This window comes from Pongo abelii, chromosome 1 (genome assembly GCF_028885655.2).
Source record: "Pongo abelii isolate AG06213 chromosome 1, NHGRI_mPonAbe1-v2.0_pri, whole genome shotgun sequence".
In the NCBI taxonomy this organism is placed as follows: Eukaryota; Metazoa; Chordata; class Mammalia; order Primates; family Hominidae; genus Pongo; species Pongo abelii.
Window position 1 is genome coordinate 23,993,357 of NC_071985.2, and position 26,342 is coordinate 24,019,698.

The window sequence follows — 26,342 nt, forward strand, 5'->3', positions numbered from 1 at the left end:
TGTGATCTGAGCTCACTACAACCTCCTCTCCCCGGGTTCAAGCGATTCTCTTGACTCAGCCTCCCTAGTAGCTGGGATTACAGGCGTGCACCACCACGCCCAGCTATTTTTTTTTTAGTAGAGACAGGGTTTCGCCATGTTGGCCAGGCTGGTCTGGAACTCCTGACCTCAGATGATTCGCCTGCCTCAGCCTCCCGAAGTGCTGGGATTACAGGCGTGAGCCACCGCACCCGGCTGAAACCAGGAAGCTTTTTTTATGGTTAAAAATGGGCTACACAGTTCTATTATAGACAAATCAGGCATTGACCACGGATCACTATAACTTGTCTTTTCATTTGGAAGTGTACATTATCCCAACCTTCCTAACTATCTTTTGAATAGTACCTGCATCTTAAAACAAAACACCAAAACTTTTGAATGGATTCCTGGAGTCATGGTAGGTCCTCCATTTTGGATGAGATCCTTCAGCAATAGGATCCCTGTAGCAACAACCCTTTTCCATCCTCCTCATCTTTTACACAGAAAGTACATCCCTGTCTTCTGGACTAAAAGGGGGCCGTAATTCGTACAGTTAAACATTTTATTATTGGATTTGTTTTTAGATTAAAAAAAAAACCGAAAACAAAACCTTCAACAACGATCAATTCTGGCTTCCTGGATGCCCTCCTCCCGGACTTGACTTGAAATGAAATTGCTTCGCCAGTATTTTATATCTACTTTTTAAGGGAGGTGACTTCAAGACCATTGGGAATGACGAAAAATTTAAAATTATCATTAGTTCCTCTCTCTCCCCGCCCCCTGCCCGGGATTCCCTCTTTGCTAATGACGCTGGAAAGCGGCTCCACTGGCTGCGTTTCTCTTCTTCCACTCTTGCGGCAACACACTGTTCCGCGCGCGTCCCCCGGCGACTGCGTTTCCCCGAGAGTCGGCTGCGTTCGTTTGGGGATGAAGTCATCCCTAGACCTAGTGTGCACATCAACTCGTTCCATCGGCGCAGCACGCTGGGATTCCTCGGGAAGAAAAGGAGCGAAGGGAACAATGATGACCATATTTTCCATTTATATGCCCCTCCTCAACTCCGCAGGAATCGCTGGGCGCAGCCGCGGCGAGGGCGGGCAGTTGGGCTGACCGGGATGCCCCCCGATTCCCTCATACCCGTCCTGAGACCGCAACAGGGCGGGCTGAGCACTCGCCCCGCGCGAGGGCACCCGGCCGCGAGCCGACCCGGAGTCTCCTGGCCCGGCCCTGTGCCCAGTCACGCGTCCAAGCTCCCCACGCCGGTGCCTACGGGTCCGGCGCCCAGGAGGTCTCGGCGCCTCGGTCTCCGCACCGCGGCCGTGGGGGAGGCCTCGGAGCTCCCCAAGCCTCTGGGGAGCGGGAGGCGACGGGGAGGGGGCCGACGGTCAAGGACAACCACGGGCGAGGAACCTCGGCCGACAACTGGCGGGAGGTGTTGGGCGGGGGGGGGGGGGGTGGCCCGCCCGAATCCCAGGGGGGTGCAGGGGGCGGGGTAGGGAGGCAACAAAGAGCCTCTCTCCGCCGCCGCCGCCGCCGTCTCGCTCGCTCCCTCCCAGCCTCGCTCTCCGCAGTCCGGCGGGGGCCCGGCCGCCGGCGCGGGGGAGCGCGCCCGGCCCCCTGCCTCCCCTTCCCTCCCCTCCCCCCGTGCCGCCCCCTCGCCCCCGGGGGAAGGAGGGGAGGAGGGCGGCGCCTGCGTGTTCCTCCGCCGCGCGCCCCGCCTCCTCCCGGGCTCCTCGCGGCGATCCCGACTCTCCTCCCGCGGCTGCAGCAGCTGCCGGTTGCACACGGCCTCGGCGGCGGCGCGGTGAGCGCGGGCCTGTGGAGCGGCGGCCGGGCGCGCGGCCCCGGCGGGCACCCCTCCGAGGGCGGCCGAGGAAGCTCCGGGAGGAGGAGCAGGACCACGAGGAGGTGGGAGGCGGCGGCCGCCTGGGGACCAGCTCGGCGCCTCGGCCTCTCCGCCCCCTCCCCAGCCTTTCTCTCGCCCTCTTCTCCCACACTCCCGGCCGGCGCCTCGGCTTTGTGCGAGGAGATGGTGTAGCCCCCTGGCCGCCGAAGGAGGAGCCGGACACTTGTCTCCCGTCTCCGAGCTGCTCCCCACCCCTGGAGGAGAGACCCCCCTCGGCTCGGCGCCTTCTGCGTCTCCCGGCTGGTGGGGAAGCCTCTGCGCCGCCGGCACCATGAGGTGAGGGGCGCGCGGGGCGGGGGCCGGGCGGGCCATTGTGCCGCGGGAGCCGCGACCCCCGTTCTCCTCGGACCCCGCCTTCCCTCTCCCGGCCCGGCGCGTCTTCCCTGGTCTCCGGTCTGTTCCTCCCCCCTCCCCCTTTTGTCCCTTCCAATTTCTCTTTCTTTCTTGGAAACCTCCCCAACCCGTGTGGTTTGGGGGTCTCGCTTCATCGTTCTCTCATTTTTCCTCAAATGCTCTTCTTTCACCCAGGATTTCCCTTCCTAAATTTAATTTGCGCCTGGCTCCCTCCCCCAAGCCTTTGCAAGCGAAACCCGGGAGATGGGGAGGGGTTCGAGAATCGAAGCGTGCGTGTTGCTGGGAAACAGGTATTTTTTCGTATATATGTAAAAATTTCATGCACTTTTGCCTCCGAACTCTCGTCTTTAATTAAAAAAGGAAGAAAAGTTTGAAAGGTCTGAAATCTCTGCGGGTAATAAAGTGCCTCTGGTAGGGGTAAGTGAAGGAGCTGTGAAAGGTGCAATTTCACGATGGTGGGGGAAGGGAAAGAATTGATTAGGTTCACGTGGTGGGGGCAGTAAAAGACTGGGATAAGTAAGTTGGTAGGGGTGTGTAAGCGGGGGCGGGGAAGGGATCTGTTTGGAAAAGCCTTTTCTCCCCTTTCTCTGTAGCAGCCTGTGTTGCATTGCAGCAGCTGCTTTTTCCCTTTGCTCTGTAATCAATAAAACAGGAGCTAAATTATTTTTGCGGCCCCGAAGAAGAGAATTGAATGTACTGTCGTAAAATATTTTTTTAATTGATACGATGAAACATATGGTGTGATATTTTTCTTTATTGTTTCTCAAATTGTGCAGGAGAATAAACCATGATGTGGTGTGTCATTCATTGGAGATTTTTTTTCCAGCCTTTCCTAAACCTGTTTTGTGTCCATAACCTTCTCATTTCGGATTGGTGCAAGACTTCGTGAGAAATGGGACTTGGTAGACTGAAGGCTGATCCATTCTGCGTTATCATCCTTAAAGGCCTTCCTTTTGGGTTAAACAATTGTGGATAAAGTAAATTACTCCATTTCTGTCTCCTGGAAGAGATAGTCTTACAGTTCATTTGGATTTGAATCTCCTTTGTGTTAAAGATTAATAGCCAACCGTTGCTAAGACCTTTATAATGTAATACAATGAGATTTGAATGATATAATCTACAAATTCCTTCGCTTTGGCAAGAAAATGTCATGTCATTGGAATTCTTTCTCAATTTCGGTAGTTTCCATTTTAAACTTTGCTTTTCATTTTTTTTTCTATCAAGGTTAAACGTGTTTCCATTTTGCTTTTATATATATATTGTGATATATCTTTGTTGAATTTTTACTTAGGCTTACTGTGAATTTGAATTTTTTTCTCTGATTCCAAGTTACCTGTATTTATGATGGCCTTAAAGAGTGAATTTAATGTGGTGTCTCTAGGCGACTGACCCCTTTTCCCTTGATGATTTCACACAAGTTATTTTCAAATATAAGCGATCAGTTTAAATAGTAATTATAGCATACAAACCAAAAAACACAATCTTTGTAAAATATGGCTTGCAAACTTCGAGTCATATGTTTGAGCATGACTTTTTTTTTTTTTAATCAAGTTACTGATGTCCTTGAAAACTCAGGAACTATAATATACATACTGTTATATCTTGTAATATTATATGTTGTTGGTTTCTGTTTTAGAGATCTAATGCCGTAGGGATCTTGCAGACCAGAAGTTATCAGTTGTTTCAAACTTTGGATAAACTTATCTTAACATTGAGAAATATAAAACAGGGAAAGTTTTTTTTTTTTTAAAGATGCAGTCTTGCTCTCTTGCCCAGGCTGGAGTGCAGTGGCGCGATCTCGGCTCACTGCAACCTCCGCCTCCTGGGTTCAAGCGATTCTCCTGCCTCAGCCTCCCGAGTAGCTGGGATTACAGGTGCGTGTCACCACGCCCGGCTAGTTTTTTGTATTTTTAGTAGAGACGGGGTTTCACCATGTTAGCCAGGATGGTCTCCATCTCCAGACCTCGTGATCCACCAGCTTCGGCCTCCCAAAGTGCTGGGATTACAGGCGTGAGCCACCGTGCCTGGCCAAAAGTGGGTTATTTTTAAATAAAAACAGGAATAGTCTAATTCAAAGATAGTGAACTAAAAAAAAGTTACCGTTTTGGGTATTCAGTAAAGTTTAATCACTGTCATGTATAGATGTCAGTCTGTCACAGGTAAATTATGTCTTCACTTGAAAGTTCCTTTTCTAATAAAAAGTAACTTCTGTTTTTCAAGTTCTTTTCTTGCTCTGTTCCTTATGAAGTGTAGAGAGAGAGGAACCACACTGATGTTTTCCAGTAACGTAAATATAGAACTTGGTACGCAGGTCTGAAAAGTTAAAGCAGTCTACAGCAATTCTTTGTAGGCTAATTTTGAATAAGAGCAGGAAAGAGGGTCAGCTTTTCACTTTGGAAGGAACTGGATTATTTGGTAGGTGGTTAGGTAGTACTTAGATTTGCTTAGATACCTATAAAAGTGAGATTGGTATGGGACAAAACGTTCTTGTGCTGCTTGCAAAAGTCTTTGGAATATTCTTTGGGATATTTTGGTGCTTAAGAAAGTGCTTTTCAGGTTATATTAATATATGCTTAGTCTTCATGCTTTCAAGTCCTGTGGGACATTAATGTTAGTCTTTTAAGTTGAGTCCTTTTTGGTTATATTAAGAGGTAGTTCTGATGTTTCAAAGGCCATCCAGAAATAGGAATGCCTGAACAGGAATTTCCAATTAAGTGGGTCAGAATCCTGAACAGAGGATATGATGAATATATTATGGTATAAATATTAGTGATATCTGTCAGATGACTGTAATTTTAGGGATAGCATGATCACTGTGTATAATCTTATACAGAAGAGAACTGAATGATAGTTTATGTTCCTGAAACAGTCATAGGCATTTGAGTAAAATGCAGTATATAGATTTACTTGTTAATATTTTGCTTAAAGATGAATATTTAAAAAATGAAAAAGCTTATTACTTATACAGGACAGCGGAAAGGTTGAGACCAAAAAGCTGGTACTTTTAGTGTCCTGTCTGACTGTTTAGTTCTATTCTTATTTTTCATTTATGCAGTGTTTCAAAAGTGTAAGATGCTATGTGATTAAAGTGTGCGTGTATGTATGTGAATGCGTTTGTATGCATGTACAGTGTGTGCCTTTTAAGTGCATTTTTAAAATTAGTTGGTTTGTTACTTAAGGTTTTTTTTTTTTTTTTTTTTAACTGAAAGAGGAGCTTGTTTGATCTAAAATAGTTGCATGTAGCCTAGTGGCTAAGGAGAACTCAGAAGATTTTGTATTTACATTCTTGGATCCGTATTAAAATAGTCCAGGCTTCCACTAGCTACTCTGACTTTCTCATATAAAAAGGTGTAATAGGGTTATGAGGATTTGTCCAAGCCATTTACTAGCTGGGTGACCTTGAACTAATCACATTATTTCACTGATGCATTTTTTAAAAATATGTAAAAATAGAGATAATTCTTAACTGAGTAGTGAGGATCAAATGATAATAGAAGGTACTTTATACACTAGTAAGCCTTAAATTTATGTTACTCCTCCTGTTTCCAGGCCTATTTCTGTATTAGACTATTTGGGTAAAACTTCTGGGCGGTTGGCTCCATCTTGAGACCTTATTTAGCTCAAGAATGTCAAAAAGACCACATTTTTATTATTTTATAGGTGAGGAAGCTGTTTCCTTCTTGTGTGTTTCCTTCCTTAGGGTCTTTGAAGTATCTTCATTTGTGGTAATCATAAATTTTATATACATTTTAGAGTGTGGTACAATCAAGGGTCAGAAGATCCAGGTTTTATATGCTGACCTGTTAATTGAGTAAACTGGTAAAAAAAAAAAAAAAAAAAAAAGGAGATAATCTTACATTTCACAGGATTGTTTTGTGAAGTGTCAAGTGAGATATCCATGAAAGGATACAAATAGTAGTCTCTTTGTTCCCATGGGTCTTCATTTATACTCGTAGCTGTTGGATGTGTGACTTTCCCACAGAGGTTTATTTTAGGAGCAAGAGCCAAATCTTCATTTTTTGAATGTCAGTATTGTAGGAATTTACTAAGTGAATAAATCTTGAATAAGAGTGTGGATTAATAGAGAAAATTCACTAAAGTTTATTCAGTATTCAAGGTGTTGGATACCTTGTTGGCCCAGTTGGATTGAGCAGAATAACTATGGAGGCACCATTTGGCTGGTATAGAAGAAATTACATACTGAATAGGTTTTGGTGATTTATCTTACAGAAGGCTTAAAATGGGTGATTGTATAACTTGTAAAACATCTCATCTTTATCATGAGTGTAAGAAAGGTTTGAAAAAATGTGATTTCAATTTTTATATGGTTGTAGGGGAGTAAAAGGGTATTTAAACCCTACTTGTGCCAACTTAAAGTTGTCTTTTCCTCTTTTTTCTCCTCGTTTGAAATTGATGAATGGAATTGAGTGGAAGTAAAAGTTAGAGAATATGAGCTGAGGCTGTACTTCAGTGGATGCCTCTTCAGATAAGGGTTTACGAAATTTTCCTGACTAGAAACAAGAAGGGGATTCCTTGTCAGACCTGGGATATAGTCCTTGACTTGCCCCTAACATGCTCCCCCAATCCCCTCGTCCCCCACTATTCCTGTGTGTTCCAGTGCACTTTACATGTTTTTTTGCTATTGCATTTATTCTGTTTTATAATTATGTGGTTCTTTTTGTCCCTCTTCATTGTAAGTTCCTTGAAGACAGGGACTGCATTTTTATATTCATGGTACTAGCAAAATACTTGGCAAATAGTGGGTGGCCTGTGTAAGTGTTTGACTTTGACTGTGTTGCTCTTTTATAGAATCTACTCACTAGCAATCCCATTTTTGGAATACCTGTAGTGTTCTAGAAGCTCTACTGGATATTGTAGGGTGTAGTGTAGTATTTGGTGGATACTAAATGTTAATAACATAATTTAATTAAGCAAGCAAAAACTCACATCCTGACTCCAGGAATAGGTGTAGAATTTGGTTTTCTTTCGTTCTTTTTTTAATTTTAATTTAATTTTTATTTTGTAGAGATGTGGTCTTGCTATGTTGACCAGTCAGGTTTTGAACTCACCTGGCCAGAATTTATTTCTTATTCTAACACAGAGCTCAGAAGTTGGTACAAGTGTCAGGATTGTCTAAATTCTAAGCCCTTTGGAGGATACCATGTTTACTTGACTTCATGATTAAATTCTGAATTACTGAAAGGACCATCAATCTGTTTTTAAGTCTCTTTGACCAAAGTACTTGAAAATATTTTCAAGTAACAAGCATATGCATCTCTATTGATTTAATTTATTTTTACCCCATTTAGTGCTTGCTTTGTTTTGATTCTTTTTCTGTTTTTGTTTTTTGAGATGGAGTTTCACTCTTGCCCAGGCTGGAGTGCAGTGGTGTGATCTCCGTTCACTGCAACTTCTGCCTCCCAGGTTCAAGCAATTCTCCATCGTCAGCCTCCCGAGTAGCTGGGACTACAGGTGCGTGCCACCACGCCCAGCTAATTTTTTGTATTTTTAGTAGAGATGGGGTTTCACCATGTTAGCCAGGATGGTCTCCATCTCCTGACCTCGTGATGCGCCCGCCTCAGCCTCCCAAAGTGCTGGGATTACAGGCATGAGCCACCGTGCCCAGCCCCACTTTGTTTTGATTCTTATCGGTGCTTCAAATACCAATCATTGGGTAGTGCATGATACTCTTGAAGTATTAGTTAGTGTGGGCTGCCATAACAAAATACCATAGACCAAACAACAGAAATTTATTTTTTATTTTTATTTATTTATTTTTTTGAGACAGAGTCTCGCTCTGTTTCCCAGGCCGGAGTGCAGTGGCACGATCTTGGCTCATTGCAAGCTCCGCCTCCTGGGTTCACGCCATTCTCCTGCCTCAGCCTCCTGAGCAGCTGGGACCACAGGCGCCTGCCACCACGCCCGGCTAATTTTTTTGTATTTTTTAGTAGAGACGGGGTTTCACTGTGTTAGCCAGGATGGTCTCGATCTCCTGATCTCATGGGATTACAGGTGGGAGCCATGGCGCCCGGCCTGGAAATTTATTTTAAGGTTCTGGAGGCTGGAGGTCAGAGATCAGGTTGCCAGTGTGGATGGGTTTTGGTGAGGGTTCTTTTCCTGGCTTGCAGAAGATATCTATCTTTCTCTCTGTGTCCTCACATGGTAGGGTGGGTATAGGAATCCTGGGGTCGGGGAAATGGGGGGGGGGGATCTCTCTCTTCTCATTTCATAAGGCCATTAATCCTATTAAATTAGGGCCCTACGCTTATAACTTAATTTAACATTAGTTACCTCCTAAAAGCCCTTTTTCCAAATATAGTCACGTTGAGGGTTAGGGTATTAAACATATAAATTTTAGGGGAACACAGTTCAGTCTATAGCAGAAGATAACTACTTTTTTTTTTTTTTGGTCAGTGTGTACAACTTTGGAAGAAAATAATTTGTTTAATGTTTAGGTGAATTTTAGATAAGTTTTAAGTAACCAAAAATCATTTACTAAAGAAGATAAATTAGGGGAGTTGATTATTTATACAAGATATCTGTTAAATTTTCTAGAACTATCTTTACATTGGGAAACTTCTATTTTACAATGATTTAAGTAAGTTTTATTAAGAGGCAACTTTCCCAAAGACTACTTTGGGTATGAGGCAATGTACGTATATCTAAGTGTAGAGATTGAATGGTGTAGGGTAAAGAGGACAGGCTTTGAAGTTAACTCTGGGTTTGACTCTAGTTTGACATTTACTAAATAATTTATTTTTGAGTGGGTTATAAACATTTTTTGGGATCAAATTTGTTATGTAAAATAGAGATACTTTGTGAATTATAGAGTTGTTGGGAAAATTAAATAAAATTCTGGCATAACACTTGGCACACAAAATGAGCTTGATAAGAGTAAATCCCCTACTTCTATGAAAGTCTGACATCTCAAGTTTATGTTAAGAATGTGAAAAACCATGTAAAATGGTGCAGCTGCTTTAGAAAACAGTTTGGCAGTTCCTCAAAAAGTTAAACATAGAGTTATCATATGACCCAGCAATTCCATTCCTAGAAATGAAAACATTTGTCCACAGAAAAACTTGTACACAAATGTCTCTAGTATCGTTATTCGTAATAGCCAAAAAGCAGAAATAACCCAGATGTGTCTCATTTCATGAATAGATCATCAAAATGTGGTATGTCTATACAACAGAATAATATTTGGCCATCAAAAGGAATGGAGTTCTGATACATGCCACAGCATAGATGGAAGCATTATGCTAAGTGAAATAAGCCAGACACAAAAGGCGATATATGCCATGATTCCATTTATATGAAATGTCCAGCATAGGCAGATCTATATGATAACACCAGAAGAAGATCTCATTTGCTTTTTACATGAGTTGTTTCTGACATTTTTATTACTTTGGATTAATATTTTAAATTGACATCTTCGTGCTATTTAAAGAAGAGAGATTGAAGATAGAACCACTGGACATTTCTCTGTAGGGAAACAAGCAGGTGGGAGTGCTGAGGTGGAAAGCTTGGTAGTGGTGCCTTTGAAAGGCCTGAACAAATTTTGGAGCTGTATCTTCGTGTTAAGGAGACAGCCAGCCATCTCTTTGGTAGGCCTGTTGTAAGTAAGGATGACTAAAGTCACCAGTAAAATGTGGTGAAGCAAATCCATCAGAATCTTCAGAAAACTTAAATCTGGGTGGTGATTTTCTGGGATTTGTTTACAGTAGTCTCAAATACCAAAAGTTTTGTCTTTGGGGAATGAGGTAATCATGATATTTTTAAATAAACTGAGCCCTTTTCCGGTGGTAAAGGCCTTATAGAACATCTGGTCGTGGTAAGAATACATCTGATGATGTGAAATCAAAATGACTACGTTTAACTGTGCCTTAGAGGTCCTCAGTCTTCTGTCCTTTTTGGTATCTGTTATATTTGCAACTTGGCGGGGGGGAACTTTATAAAGAACCAGGAACTTAAGTAAAATAAAATGAATAGCTCTTTAGGTCAAATCTCAAGGGAGTCCAAATTGCTCCTTTTACAGTTCAGTGAAGGGATCTTTTTATGCAGGCTTAATAATTATTAAATACTGGTTATTTGAAAATCTGCTTTGTTCTGCAGTCTTTCTCCTCCTCCCCCGAATTCTCGTGTTAGACTGATATTGCAAGCAAAATTGTGACTGTTCAGTTTTTAACAATTTAAGATTTATGTATCTTAAGTTTTCATTTAAAACTTTTACTTACTGTCTACTTAATTGTGGTCTTTGCAGTATTTTTAGAAAAATAAATCAATTACTGTTGTCCATATGTCTGGTCAGTATTTTTTTAAATTACTTTTTTCCTTCCATTGTAAAGTAGTACAGATTTTGAACAGATTTTAGAAGGCATGGAAAGTATAAAACATTTATTTATGAAATGTTAAATCTAAGCCATCTAGTATTTTAATATTTTAATGTGTAGATTTCTAAACTTTTTGTAGTGCATTTGCAGCCATCATTGTACATGTGCATATGATTATATATAAAAGTAAGATTATACTATTTAAAAATGGAATTATACTATATTTGTATTGTGTATTTTGTAACTCGTCCCTTTCCATATATATAATATCTATACTTTTTACATTTTATTATTTTTATTTTTTAAATAGGGTCTTAAACTGTCACCTAGGCTGGAATGCAGTGGTGCAGTCGTAGCTTACTGCAGCCTCGAACTCCTGGGCTCAAGCAATCCTCCCATCTCAGCCTCCTGAGTAGCTGAGACTACAGATGTGCGCCATCACGCCCTCTAATTGTTAAGATTTTTATGTAGAGACAGGGTCTCCCTATGTTACCCAGGCTGGTCTTGAACTCCTGGCCTCAAGTCATCCTCCCACTTCAGCCTCCCAAAGCACTCAGATTACAGGCATGAGCTGCTGTGTCCAGCCAGTAATTCTTGTTCCTAACTATATAGCTACATAACTTTAAGTGACTGCATAATATTCCATTGCTTTGGATGGATGACTTTGTCTACTTAAATCTTAAAGATGGACTTTTAGATTTGTTCCATTATTTTTGTTATAAAAAACACTGCTGTGAACATCTTTGGTTATATGTCTTTGTGTACATATCTGATACTGTTTTAGGATACATTCCTAGAAGTAAAATCAAGAAGTAGTGCTGTTTTTTTTGTTTTAATTATTTTTTGTTTCTTTACTTTTCTGTATCCAGTCTATCATTGTCCTACCAGGTCACCTTCACTTGCTTCTGTCCATCTCACTGCCTCAAGTCCAGGCCACTGTTATCTCTTACCTGAACTATTAGTGTTTCCTCATTTCCATTCGTGTCCCCTATTCTTCATGCATCACTCAGAATACTCTTAAAGTGGAAATCAGATATTGTTATTTCCCACGTAAAGCCTTTGGCAGCATCTTAGGCTAAAACCCAAATTAGTCATAAAACCAAAATTATTAAGGTCTTGCATGACCTGGCTCTGCATTCCAAGTTGCCAGCACAGGCCTCTGTGAGTATGCAGTAAGTATTTGAGTGAATAATAAACAAAATGACTAAAGGGAATTGTATCCGTTTTTGATACACATTACCAGATAAGCAAGAGTAGATGAGATTTCTAGTTACCCCACATTCTGGCCAGCTCAGGCCATTATCGGTCTTTTAATCTTTGCCAATGTGATTGGCAAAAGGTGTTACCTCATTGGTTTAATTTGTATTTCTTTGATTACTTGTAGGGCTCTTTATTTGTTTATTGGACATCTTTATTTTTGTGTGGCTGTCTGTTCATGTGCTTTTTCTATTTTCCCAATGAGATGTGTAGTTTTTCTTCTAATGGTTTATAATAATGAGGATATTAACTCTTCATAGTGCATATACATATATCGTATCCGATATCTACTGCTGTTTAACAAAGCATCTCAAAGCCTAGTAAAGCTGTCACCCGGGCTGGAGTGCAGTGGTACAATCATAGCTTACTGCAGCCTTGAACTCCTGGGCTCAAGTGATCCTCCCACCTCAGCTTCCTGAGTAGCTGAGACTACAGATGTGCTACGGATTGGCTGGGCAGCTCTTCTTACCTGGACTCATTCGTGTGTTTTCCTTCACATAGGTTCATCTGGTGTGTCTATCCCATCCCTCTGCCTCATCGCTCCTCATGACAGCATGCCCTAGTATGAAAGCTCTTACCAAACCTCAGCTTTTATCCTGTTTGCTTATGTTTCTTTGCCCAAAACAAGTCATGGTAAAGCCCAAAGTCAGTGGGGGAGGCGATTACACAAGGACAGATCAAGAGGTGCTATTCATTGGTGGTCATAATGTAAACTTTACTATATGTATCTTCTTTTTTTTTTTTTGAGATGGAGTCTCACTCTTTCTCACCTAGGCTGGAGTGTGTGCAGTCATGTGATCTCGGCTCACTGCAACCTCTGCCTCCTGGGTTCAAACAGTCCTCCCATCTCAATCTCCTGAGTAGCTAGGATTACAGGCGTGCGTCACCATGCCTGGCTAATTTTTTTTGTATTTGTTCTTATTTTTATTTTTGAGATGAAGTCTTGCTGTGTCCCCCAGGCCGGAGTGCAGTGGTGCAGTCTTGGCTCACTGCAGCCTCTGCTTCCTGGGTTCAAGTGATTCTCCTGCCTCAGCCTCCTGAGTAGCTGGAATTACAGATGCATGAGACCACGCTCAGGTAATTTTTGTATTTTTAGTAGAGACAGGGTTTCACCATGTTGGCCAGGCTGGTCTCGAACTCCTGACCTCAAGTGATCTGCCTGCCTCGGCCTCCCAAAGTGCTGGGATTACAGGTGTGAGCCATGGCGTCCAGCTTTTTTTGTGTTTTTAGTAGAGATGAGGTTTCATCATGTTGGCCAGGCTGGTCTCGAACTCCTGACCTCACGTGATCTGCCCGCCTCAGCCTCCCAAAGTGCTAGGATTACAGACATGAGCCACCATGTTCAGCCTTGTATCTTCTGTAATACCGAGTTTTCCATTCTTTTTTTCCTCCATATATTAAGATTTAAAACTTTATCTTTAGTGAAGTGTACGGCAACTCATTGATTTCTTTTTTTTAATTAAAAACTTTTTTTTTTTTAGAGATGGAGTCTTGCTGTGTTGCTCAGGTTAGTCTTCAACTCTTGGCCTTGAGTGATCTGTTTGCCTTGACCTTACAAAGTGCTGGGATTACTGAACCACAGTGCTTGGCTTAGTTTCTAGGTTTGACATGGTACCTTTAAAAAAATTGTTACATGTTTAGAAGTAAAATGCATAATTTTTTACTATATAGACATCATATAAAAGCATATGTAATATACTTTTAGCTTTTTTTATCATAAGTACATTTGTTCTCATTTTTCTTTGTCTTAATTTTATTTAAAATGTATGTACTTGTATTTGGCCGGGCGCGGTGGCTCACGCCTGTAATCCCAGCACTTTGGGAGGCTGAGGTGGGCAGATCACGAGGTCAGGAGATTGAGACCATCCTGGCTAACACAGTGAAACCCCGTCTCTACTAAAAATACAAAAAATTAGTCAGGCGTGGTGGCGGGCGCCTGTAGTCCCAGCTACTCGGGAGGCTGAGGCAGGAGAATGGCGTGAACCCGGGAGGCAGAGCTTGCAGTGAGCCGAGATCGCGCCATTGCACTCCAGCCTGGGCAACAGAGCGAGACTCTGTCTCAAAAAAAAAAAGTATGTACTTGTATTTATACCATAAAACTTGTGTTTTTAAAAATGTTTTTCCTTTGCTAATTAACTTAATTTCAGTGTTGGCATTTATATTCTTCAGTTTTCTTAGAGTTTAAAAAAAAATGTAATCGCTGTTATTGAGTACTTACTGTATGAAACCTTTATTAACTCATTTAACACTGATAGAACTGTTATCTCCATTTTATAGATGAGGAAATTAAGCCACAGAGAGTTAAGTGACTTGCCCAGGGTCACCCAGTCAGTAGAGAGTGGAACTGGGATTCCATCTCAGGCAGTCTGGTTCCAGAGCCCATGGTTTTTAACCAGTAAGCTCTTATACATAACTCTTTGTAATGGTTAACTTTTGAACTGAAGCTTATATTTGAATTTTCCAAATGTTAATGTGTGAGTGAGTAATTTATTTTTCCTTGTGATTTCATTGTTTAGGGGGTCTTTACTTTCTGAAAATGATTGGCATAAGAACAAGATCTTGTAGGATGAATTGACCTAGAACATTTCAGAGATAATAGTACATAGTTGGGGTCGGGAGAAAAGGCTTTATTTGGGTTTAATCTTGAAAAATGAAACAAAATTATGAAAACATTCATGTTATGGTTGCAACTATGTGTTAAATTATTAGAACGAAAGAAGAATGAATCAAGTGTTGGTTGCTTAAAAAATCTTACATAATTTTTCTGAGAAAATTGTAAGATCACATGAAACTATCCATGTTATGGTGGACTTTTGCAGTATGATCATAAAGACAGTCCTTTTTGCCAAAATATTCAAGGGCTTCATTAGTTTTCCTAACTTTACTTTGATTCTCAGATTTTCTTTTGACGTCCTGGTAATGTCATCTTTGTTAGTTCTCCAGTTATTAATTTACAATCTGTTAAAATGCTTTCAGCTCCAAGTAACTGTTTAAGACTTACAGTGCTTAAATATTGAGAAAATTTGTCTCATGTAATTAGAGGTCCAGAGGTAGGGTAGGCTCCACACATACTACAGTCAGTGGGTCACTGATGTCTTTGAGGACACAGGTACATTTTGCCATCTTTGGTGTTCACTCATCTTTATATTGGTAACAAGTAGACGATAGGGCTTCCAGGATTCACATTGAGACCCAGTAATTCTTGGAGGAAGTAGGACCATCCTTCTTGTGTGTGTGTGTGTGTGTGTGTGTGTTTTAATCCCGCCATAGTCCATTTTGTGCTGCTATAACAGATACCACAGTCTGGGTAATTTATAAAGGAAAGAGATTTATGTGGTTCACAGTTCTGGAGGCTGAGAAGTCCAAGATCAAGGGGTTGCATCTGGTGAGGGCCTTCTTGCTGTCTCATAACATGGTGGAAGGCGTCACAGAGCAAGATGGTGTATGCTCAAAACAGAAAAAAGGGGTTGAATTCCTGTGGTAACTAACCCACTACCGTCATAATGTTATTAATCGATTGATGGGGGTGGAATGCCCATGGCCGAATCACTTAGTACTGTTACAGTTAAATTTCAACATGAGTTTCAAAGATTCAAACCATAGCAACTCTCTTAAGGTATCATTTACATAAAGCTAAATGCATAAATCATGTATACATATAGCTTGGTAAGTTTTTACTATGTATACATACCTGTGTAGCCACCAACCAGGTCTGGATATAGAACACACTTAGGCCATTAAGTTCCCTCATGCCCCTTCCCAGTCAGTATCTTTCCAAATACTCATTTTTTTCAGTTGCTTTGTAAAGAGTTTTCATCATTTTCAGTGACTTCATAAAGGCCTGCATCTTTTGGAATGTTTGCACTTTCACTTTGTAGATGATATGCATTGTGTTGCTTTGTAATTGAAATAACCTGTCAATCATTGAGAGACTGACAGGGCAAAGGTGAAATGGCCTGACGTAGAGGCTAATGCTGCTTTGGGAGGGATGTTTAATGGGGACTGATATTATAAATGTTTAGTTCATTAGTGGATATTTTTGTGTTAAGAATACTTTCGCTTCCCTGGCAGCTTCTGTGTCTGATAATGAACTTTCATTTTAAGACCCTTGTACCTATTTTGTTCTGTATTACATTTTTACATATATGTTTTTCTAGATTCTCTAATTTATTGCATTGGTCTATTACTCCTATGCAATCTGTTAGCTGTGAGCCGTTAGATCTTTATGAAATTTAGATTTGATCAGCTCAGCCTTGAGTCTGAGCTACTTCAGTGCCTTCCCATTGCTCTTGGAATTAAGACCAAGCTCCACCAACTTCCTCCTCCTTATGGCCTAAGTCCTGCATGATTTTACTTTCTCAGTGATTCCAAAGTAAGTAAAATGACCCAATAAGAAAAATCCTCAACAATAACTTACAAAAAAGTAAAAATGTACGTAGAAATGACCCATTGCCTTAGACTTACAGTTTAGTGGGGGAGGAGACATTAATTTTCAAGAGCTGGCAGAGCACAGTGGCTCATGCCCATAATCCCAGCAGTTTGGGAGGCCAAGGTGGGTGGATCAGTTGAGCCCAGGAGTTCAAGACCAGCTTAGGCAACATGGTCTATCTCTACAAAAAATACAAAAAATAATATTAGCTGGGTGTGGTGGTGCACACCTGTAGTCCCAGCTATACTCAGGAGGTTGAGGTTAGGAGGATCACTTGAGCCTGGAAGGTTGAGGCTGCTTTTTTTTCAAGGTGTTTGCATTTTGGGGTTAGTCAAGTTTAATAGAATCAGCACTGACTTCAGAGCCATTCTGCTATTTACTGGCTGTGAAACCTTGACTTTCCCAAACCTTAATTTCTTTTTCTGCAAAATGGGATTAATAATTCATTGCCTTGTTTTGAGATTTGCCATAATGTAGTTAGAGTTTTTATGGATTGGGCATATTCTGTTTATTGTTTTCTTTGTGTTGTATGATGAGATTAAAACAAAAAATAAAGTTCAAGCTTCTGAATGTTGTTTTGCCTTTTTTCTTGCTTGCTTGCTTGCTTTTTCTTGTTTTGAGACAGGGCCTGACTGTTACACAGGCTGAAATGCAGTGGTGCGATCATAGCTCACTGCAACCTGGAACTCCTGGGCTCAAGCCATCCTTGCACCTTGGCTTCCTAAGTAGCTGGGACTGTAGGCACCTGCCATCACACCCACTGTTGCCTTTTTTTAACTTTTAATATGAAAGTTTTTTTAACTTTTAATATGAAAGTTTCTGTTTTTTAGGCACTCTGAAAGCAAATAGCCAGTTAAATTCTTAGAGTACCTGTATTTTAAAATGTTTATGATTTAAGATGAATATTTAAATTAAAAACCAGCACCCAGACATAGAATGGTTATTTGCATTACTTAGAACAAGTTCTCCCCCTAGATCTGTCACCCTACCTTCCCTTCATAATGTGTGGTTCCCGTGTGGTCAGCCATCCTATCTAAACTTTCTCCTGAAAAAAAGGCCATGCACGGTGGCTCACGCCTGTAATCCCAGCACTTTGGGAGGCTGAGGCGGGTGGATCATTCGAGGCCAGGAGTTCTAGACCAGCCTGGCTAATTGGTGAAACCCCGTCTCTACTAAAAATACAAAAATTAGCTGGGCATTGATGGTGCATGCCTATAATCCCAGCTACTCGGGAGGCTGAGGTATGAGACTAGTTAGAACCCGGGAGGCAGAGGTTGCAGTGAGCAGAGATTGCACCACTTCACTCCAGCCTGGACGACAGAGTGAGACCCTGTCTCACAACCAAGCAACAACAACAGAAAACAAAAAACAAAAAACCATCTACTGAAAAAAACCTTCCCCTGCACCCTGGGGCACACAGAAGAGATGTCTTAACTTGGCATTCAGGGCCCTCGAGAAACAGTTCAGCAGTGCCTTTCAATACTCCCCATGTGAATTCACTTCAGAATGGTCGTTTATTGTTTTCCAAAGGTACCCGTGAAGTTTCAGTTTCATTACTTTTATTCTCTCTGTCTTCTGGAAAGCTGCCTTCTTTGTGCTCACCTCAATCCCATTCTTGCTTTAGTTTTCTCTTCTGGTGTGTCTTTAGTGATCGTTCCAGGCTGAGTCTCTCTGTTTTCATAGTCTTTGTTGACTGGCTCTTTTGGTATGTCATACATACATTTTTCCCTTAAAAAAATGGAGTATAAGCTCATGACACATTTCTCTGACTGCTTTATATCATGCTGGGTTCAATGAGACACTATTAATAACTTTTTTGAATAAATTAAAAAACTAAACTCTTGACTATTGATTGTTTTTGGCCTTCTCATTTTATTCTTTATTTATTGTAGAGATGAGGGTCTTGCTGTGTTGGCCAGGTTGGTCTCAAATTCCTGGCTTCTAGCGATCCTCCCACCTCAGTCTTCCAAAGTGCTGGAATTATGGCTGTGAGCCACTGCACCCTCATTTTATTCTTTAGCTAAATCATCTGATTTTTAATAAAGGTATTGGGACAGTACTTTAAACAATTTTATATTGTACATAGGATGTTTTGGTAAGTGACAAAGTGAAGATGTCATGGTGTATAACATTTTAACCAAAATTTTCAATATGCACTTGAAAATGTAAAGACAAGACATCAGAAATATTTGGTTTTATTTTTCCTGCCTGGAAATGTTATACAAAATAAGAATCTTGTCACCCAATCAGCAGTTCTGTTTCCCTTTAACATATTGACTGTTAGTTTTTTCTGAGTCTGTAAAAAGTTACTAAATTAGAAACTAATATAGTAAGGGCTTTACAAAAACTTTACATAAATTTATGCAGATCTTGGGTACACTTCTGAGGTAGGCAGTTAATTTTTTGTGACCTCCACATCTACTCTTACCCTGTTTTCATAAATGCTCCCATCATTATCAGCTAGGGTTCTCCAGAGAAACAGAACCATTATTTGTTTATTTAAAGGAATTGGCTTACATGATTATGGGAGCTGGTAAGTCTGAAAATTGTAAGGCCAACAGGCAGGCTGGAAACTCAGGCAAGAATTGATGTTGCATCTTGAGTCTGAAATTTGCAGAGCAGGTCAGTAAGCTGGAAACTCAAACAGGAGGATTTCTGTGTTACAGTTTTGAGACAGAATTGCTTTCTCTGGCTTGGGTTTGCTGGCAGTCTTTGGCATTCCTGGGCTTCTAGGTCCATCACTTCAGTCTCATGCTTCTGCAGTCACATGGCTGTCTTTTCCTGTCTGTCTTCAGTTGATGTTTTCTTCCTCTTATGAAGACACCAGCCATATTGGATTAAGGGGTCCGGTGTGACCTCATCTTAACTAATTACATCTGCAAAGACCCTGCTTGTAAAAGAGGTCACATCGTGATGTACTGAGGGTTAGGACTTCAACATCAACCTCTTGCCTGAGTTTCCTCTTTGGGTATGGACCACAATGATCTCATTCATCTCTCTCATTAGTCAGATGAACTAATTGTCTCAGATGTCAGATACAGAGGGAGACATGCATGCACACATTAAAAATAAATATATGCAAAGATTCCACAGTAAAGCAGCTAGAGCTAATGAACGAATTCAGCAAAATTGCAGGGTACAAGATCGTCACACAAAAATCAGTTATTTCTATACACCTACGATGAACAACTGAAAAAAATTAAACCAATTTCAGGCTAGGTGTGGTGGCTTGTGCCTGTAATTCTCAGCACTTTGGGAGGCTATGATGGGAGGATCACTTGAGGCCAGGAATTTGAGACCAGCCTGGGCAACATAGACTGTCTCTTTAAAAATAAATTTTATATAAAAACAAGTTCATTTACAGTAGCATCTAAAGAAATAAACACCTAGGAATAAATTTAACCAAGGAAGTAAAAAACTTATACACTGAAACTATAAAATATTGCTGAAAGAAAAGGCTTCAATAAATAGACTTTGTCTTCATGAATTTGATATTGACTTGATAATTGTTAAGACATGATATTTGATAAGACTTGATATTGTTAAGGTGACAGTACTACTTAAATTGATATGCAGACACAATGTAATCCTTATCAAAATCCCAATGGCATTTTTTGCAAAAATAATTCATACGGAATTTGAAGGGACCCCAAATAGCCAAAATAATCTTGAGAAAGAACAAAGTTGGAGGAGACACTTCCCGATTTCAAAACTTTGCAGTTACACTAATCAAAACAAGTAAAGGCATAGTAAGGACAGACCTATAGACCAGTGAATAGAATAGAGAGCCCAGTAAACCCTCACATTCAATAGATTTTTGATGATGGTGACAAGAACTTTCTCCTGAGAGAATGGATAATCTTTTCAGATGACGCTAGGGAAATGATATTCCCAGGTCTTTTCAAAGAGAGTTTAGTGTTTTTTTCTTAAAACATCAGTGCCTACTTTCAGAGTTTCTCAACCTCAACACTATTGATGTTTGGGGCCAGATAATTCCCTGTTACAGGGTTGTACTGTGAATTGTGGGATGTTTAGCAGTATCCCTAGTTTGTACCCACCAAATACCAGTAGCACACCCCTTAACCTTTCTCTCCCAGAAGAGACAACCAGAATGTCTCTACATACTGCCAGATGTTTATGAGGGCTAAAATCACTCTTGGAGAACCTCTTTAAATTCTGTCAAATGTCAGCAACTACTATATAAGTTACACATTTAAAAAAATATGTTCAACATATTTTAAACTCTTAAATGCTTTATGTTTAAGTTAGATGAGGTGGCATTCATGCCGTTTCCTACTTTTATTACAAAATGCACATATCTGTTTGGTTGCTTAGACTTTAATAGGCTAGCCTAGTACCCCAACCACAATTTATAAGCAGTTTCAAGAAAGAAAATCAGTTTGTATCCTAAATATCATAAGCTCATTTATAAATTGGAACTGACTGAAGAAAAAAAAAATCAGCTTTTGAATTTTAACGTAAGTGAAATGGAAAAAATAAAACACTTTTAAAGAAGTTGAGGTACTTCATTGTTAATTTATTGCAAGTACTTAAAATAAACTTATTTTTAAAGATTAGCTTTTGAGTTCCAAAGACCTGATATTAAATGTCCTTACTGATCCAGAGGCCTGATAGCGGAATATCCAAAACATGCCTGCCACAGGGTATAAGTCCTTCGCCACAGACCAGAGTATCTCTGAGGCTAACCTTTGGGTAATGTTTGTTGACATCTGGTGCAAATTAAGTGGTCTAACCAATTACATATGATAACTTTGATAAGTAATATTAATAGATATTATTTGTTGAATATTTAAAGATAGGCCAGGCAACTTCACATGGATCATTTCATTTAATGGATTCGAATAAGCCATGAGATTCATGTCATCATTGCTATTTTACAGTGTAGAAAACCAAGGCTTAGGATACTTAAGTGACTTGGCTGAAGTCATACAGTAGATAAATGACAGCTGAAGTTCAGATCTAAGTCCTGCATAACTCCAAAGTCCTTGCTCTTAATACTTTCTATAGCCTCTTATTATTTTACCTTTCAATGCTGTTTCTCAAATTTCATTTTTCATCCTTAAGATCACATCCAGCGCTGTCTCAAGTCTCATGTTGGAGTTTGTGTTGGAAGCAGTAGGAAATATGGCAGTTGGGCTGGGGTGTTAAAGATTTTGAGTGACAGTTGGCCGGGCGCGGTGGCTCACGCCTGTAATCCCAGCACTTCGGGAGGCAGAGGCAGGCGGATCACGAGGTCAGGAGATCAAGACCATCCTGGCTAACATGGTGAAACCCCGTCCCTACTAAAAATACAAAAAAATAAAAAAAAAAAAATTAGCCAGGTGTGGTGGCAGGTGCCTGTAGTCCCAGCTATTCAGGAGGCTGAGGCAGGGGAATGGCGTGAACCTGGGAGGCGGAGCTTACAGTGAGCCGAGCTTGCGCCACTGCACTTCAGCCTGGGTGCTGGGCGAAAGAGCGAGACTCCATCTCAAATAGAAAAAAAAAAAAAAAAAGACTTTGAGTGACAGTTTAAGGAACAGAACTAACATGCCACATACTTCCTGTACATTATGTCTTCCGGTCCACAAGCCACCATACAGGGGACATGTCTTCATTAATGTCAAGCCTGCATGGTTAGTAAGTAGTGGCACCTAGACCTGAACCCAGCTTTGTCTCATTTCCAAGCCTATATGCACCTTACCCTAAGTGTTTTATTCAAAATAATTTGAACTTTTCCAGTGGATTAATGACTTCCAGTTTGTGAGCCCTGGGGGGCATCTGCGCCATTCCTTTAAAGAATAGTTGAACCCCGAGGTATAGCAAGATTTGTCTGTAATCCAAAGATGCCAGCCTTTACATGCATTATATTTCAAGTATATGTAGATGCTTTTCTGATAATGTATAGATTCATTTAAAAGCTTGCAAATTTAATGTGCTTTTAAATCACATTTTTTTCAGTCAACATATACAGTATTAAAAGTAGAGCAATTATTCATGAAGTTGAAGGGTCTTTTCATCTTTGGAAATGTTGAAAACCACTTTTTTTTTTTTGAGACGGAGTCTCGCTGTGTCACCCAAGTTGGAGTGCAGTGGCGCGATCTTGGCTCTCTGCAGCCTCTGCCTCCTGGGTTCAAGAGATTCTCTTGCCTTAGTCTCCTGAGTAGCTGAGATTACAGGCACCTGCCACCATGCCCAACTAATTTTTGTATTTTCAGTAGAGATGGGATTTCTCCACTTGGCCAGGCTGGTCTTGAATTCCTGACCTCAGATGGTCTGCCCGCTTTGGCCTCCCAAAGTGCTGGGCTTACAGGTGTGAGCCCCTGCACCCAGCTGAGAACCAGTGTTCTACATAGATTTTTTCTCTATTTAATCTGTTTCTTAGGCGGATATTGGCAGCCATTTAACATTCTCAAAATAAAGGAGGAAACCTCTAAACAATGAAAGTATTTAAAGCTACGGCAAGAATAACTGCAATCTTGTTTTTTGTTCTCTAGGTGAAGTAGAATTTTGTGAAAAAACCAAAATGTTTTGTGAATTGTTACTAGTTACCTACAAAGGCAATCCATAAAAATAGTACAAACAAATTGTGAGTAGGAAAAAAACTTAAACTGTTAGGACATTATAGTCTTTTCTTATAAATTATAATTTTTAGAAAATAAACTGAAAGGATCAAATGATGTCTTTAAAATTAGGAAACAAAATCTGTGGGTATGCTATTACCTAGGATTAAAAAAACAAAACAACTAACTCTTGCTAGATGATGCTTTCAAAAGAAATGTAGTCGAAAAATGAGCACTGGCACTTTTTGCTGGTACATGGAGAAACTTTGAGAGTGAAGGCATATTAATACTTTCAAGTTGTAAATAGGCTGGAATTTGGGCTTGTGATTTTATAGTTTTAGAATTTATATCATTAGACTTTTAATATTAGATATTAGTTTATGCAATTTTTTTTTTTTTTTTTTTTGAGAGACGGCATCTTGCTCTGTCACTCAGGCTGGAGTGTAGTGGTGCGATCTCGGCTCACTGCAACCTCCGCCTACGGATTTCAAGTGATTCTCTTGCCTCAGCTTCCCAAGTAGCTGGGACTACAGGCGTGTGCCACCACACCCAGCTAATTTTTTTTTTTTTATAGTAGAGACAGAGTTTCACTATATGTTGGTCAGGCTGGTGTCAAACTCCTGACCTCAGGTAATCCACGCGCCTCCCAGAGTGCTGGGATTACAGGCATAAGCCAAAGTGTCTGGCCTTTATACAGATTTGTTTTGCATACTTCTCAGCCTTGGTGGGGTTAATTGTGGCTTGGCAAATCAAGAAAAGGAGTTCTGTGCTGTTTTCAGACTGCAGAATCTTGTTGCTATGCAACAAAAATTGTCAGTCAGTATAGGGTATAGTAAATTGGTATTCTCTGTCCCTTTTCACCACATGCTCATTTTGTAATCTGAGAGAAGTGGTTTGGGGCTAGTTTGCAAGGTTTTATTTTAAAACAAGCATTTAAAAAATTTTGTTGCTATTTGTAATTGGTTATATTTAAGGTCTGTGAAGTCTTTCTGTACTTATTAGAAGATACAATAAAATGCTAGTGTTCAAAGGGTTTATAGATCTGTTTCCAAGTTGTTTCAGGTTAGAGCAGTATATTTTTGTTTTGTTGCTGTAACGGGTAATATTGCCAACTTCCAAAGAGTAAATTTTAGCTTGAGAATTCAAGTTGTATAATTTGAACATCAGAAGTTTATTGTAAGCACATCATATTATTTTAAAATTTATTTTTGAAAAACATGAACCCAAAGAAACGCTTTTAGTGATAAAGTTTTTTTAATAGGAACCCTAAACTTGTATGAAGTCTCATGTATGATAATTTATTTTCTGCCAGGAGAAATTAAAATGCCCTTATAGCAAATGGGTGATAGCTAATAGCCTTTTAAAAATGAGATAAAATATATATAACACAAAATTTACCATTTTAACCATTTCGAGTGTTTCACATAGTTGTGCGTATATCACCTGTTCACCTCCTGGATAACAATCTTCTGCATCCCATTTAGTAACTTAGTCCAGACTGTCTTCTAAATCCTTTAATTCATTTAATTTTCATAAGAACCCTATATGTATGATAAGTACTTTTGTTCCAAATGAGAAGAGTGAGGCACAAAAAGGAACACAAAAGTAGTAATTAGTGGAGTCGGAATTCAAACACCAACAGTCCAACTCTTCTGTGCTCTCAACTATTATGCGATGTTACCCTCTTTTGGAATTACTTTCTGTTTTGTTTAGTGGGTAAGAGCATTGATTTAAAAAAAATTACTTTCTGTAGCTTTTCCAAGTAAAGTTAATACAGTTTAACAGCATTTTGGACTGTTAACGAATTTAGTTTGGCTATAAACCTCTGCAATCTTCTAGACATTTTTTTTTCTAAATAGTTCAAAAGGATGCAGTTTATATTATTTTATATTGTGTTATTTGTATATGAAATTATACATATTATGGTTAATTATATAGAAAGGACTTACTTTCCTTTTTCAGTTTGTTTCTGGACCATTTTTCATGCCATTCCTTCCAATAGAGAATGCAAATCATTTTCTGGTCATTTAATATAAATAGGAAGGTACACTTGTTGTTAGAGAATTTTAATATTATGCCATCCAAAGACTAAAGCCAGTTGGCATTGCATCATCTACTTAGTATTCTCTAAATTTATGATCTTCTTTTTCATGAATAATCTGGAGTTAATTGTAGTATTGGCAGTTTAGAATAAAGAGCAATAGGGAGGAGTAAAAAGGGAGAAAAACATTGCAAGGAGTCATTTAACTTCCAATTGATGAATAGGGATGAGTTTTTGCAGACTCTGCTTTTTTTCTGCCATGTAATATCTCTACTACCATTCTTAAGCATCCTTAAGGAGCTTACCTTCCCTTCTTTGATTTTTTTTTCCCCACCTTCTACTTTTTTTTTTGGGACAGGGTCTCACTCTGTCGCCCAGGCTGGAGTGCAGTGGCATGATCTCGGCTCACCGCAACCTCTGCTTCCCGGATTCAAGCAATTCTCCTGCCTCAGCCTCCTGAGTAGCTGGTATTATAGGTGCACTCCACTACCACCTGGCTAATTTTTGCATTTTTAGTAGAGATGGGGTTTCACCATGTTGGCCAGGCTGGTCACGATTTCCTGACCTCAAATGATCCACCTGCCTTGGCCTCCCAAAGTGCTGGGATTACAGGCGTGAGCCACAGCGCCCAGCCTTTCCCTGCCTTCTTTTTTTTCTTCCGAGATGGAGTCTTGCTCTGTCACCCAGGCTGAAGTGCAGTGGCGTGAGCTCAGCTCACTGCAACCTCTGCCTCCCGGATTCAAGCGATTTTCCTGCCTTAGCCTCCCAAGTAGCTGGTATTACAGGCACTGTCCACCACGCCCATCTAATTTTTGTATTCTTAGTAGAGATGGCGTTTTACCATGTTGGCCAGGCTGGTCTCGAACTCTTGACCTCGTTATCTGTCCGCCTTGGCCTCCCAAAGTCCTGGGATTACAGTTGTAAGCCACTGCGCCTGGCCCATATTTCTGTCTTGCTTAACCAGACTTACTCTCTAGTCAGTTTGCTTTTCATATCTGTTCACAGTTGCACCATCTTTTTTTTTTTTTGAGACGGAGTTTCGCTCTTGTTGCCCAGGTTGGAGTGCAATGACGCGATCTCCACTCGCCACAACCTCCGCCTCCCAGGTTCCAGCAATTCTCCTGCTTCAGCCTCCCGAGTAGCTGGGATTACAGGCATGCACCACCATGCCCGGCTAATTTTGTATTTTTAGTAGAGACGGGGTTTCTCCATGTTGAGGCTGGTCTCGAACTCCTGACCTCAGGTGATCTGCCCACCTTGGCCTCCCGAAGTGCTGGGATTACAGGCGTGAGCCACTGTGCCCGGCCTAGTTGCAGCATCTTTTAAAAAAATTTTCTTCTTTTATTTTTGTGCGTTTATATATGTGTGATTATACTTGATACATTTTTTGCCTTGTTCATTTGATATGTTTTGCATTTTCTATGTTTTTAAAAAACTTAGAATTTTA

General features: G+C 40.4%; 1 protein-coding gene and 1 long non-coding RNA gene across 21 annotated transcripts in view; both read left to right on the top strand.

The window, feature by feature from the left end:
• The first annotated feature begins 2,065 nt into the window (after positions 1 to 2,065).
• The window catches only part of ENAH (ENAH actin regulator), a 155,574-nt gene continuing 131,297 nt past the window's right edge, over positions 2,066 to 26,342 (top strand). For 9 of the 20 annotated variants that reach the window (XM_063716447.1, XM_063716454.1, XM_063716483.1 and 6 more), the window contains exon 1: positions 2,453 to 2,568. In XM_063716447.1, coding sequence (XP_063572517.1) covers positions 2,522 to 2,568 — 47 coding nt within the window. In that variant the 5' untranslated portion in view covers positions 2,453 to 2,521. Of the gene's footprint in view, positions 2,201 to 2,452; positions 2,569 to 26,342 lie in introns of those variants that run through there. The other 11 variants (XM_063716438.1, XM_054519465.2, XM_054519475.2 and 8 more) reach the window with 3 other exon arrangements.
• Positions 2,575 to 16,864, top strand: LOC134760246 (uncharacterized). The gene is made up of 2 exons (XR_010137335.1): positions 2,575 to 2,695; positions 3,055 to 16,864. It is a non-coding gene; the product is annotated as an uncharacterized LOC134760246 (long non-coding RNA).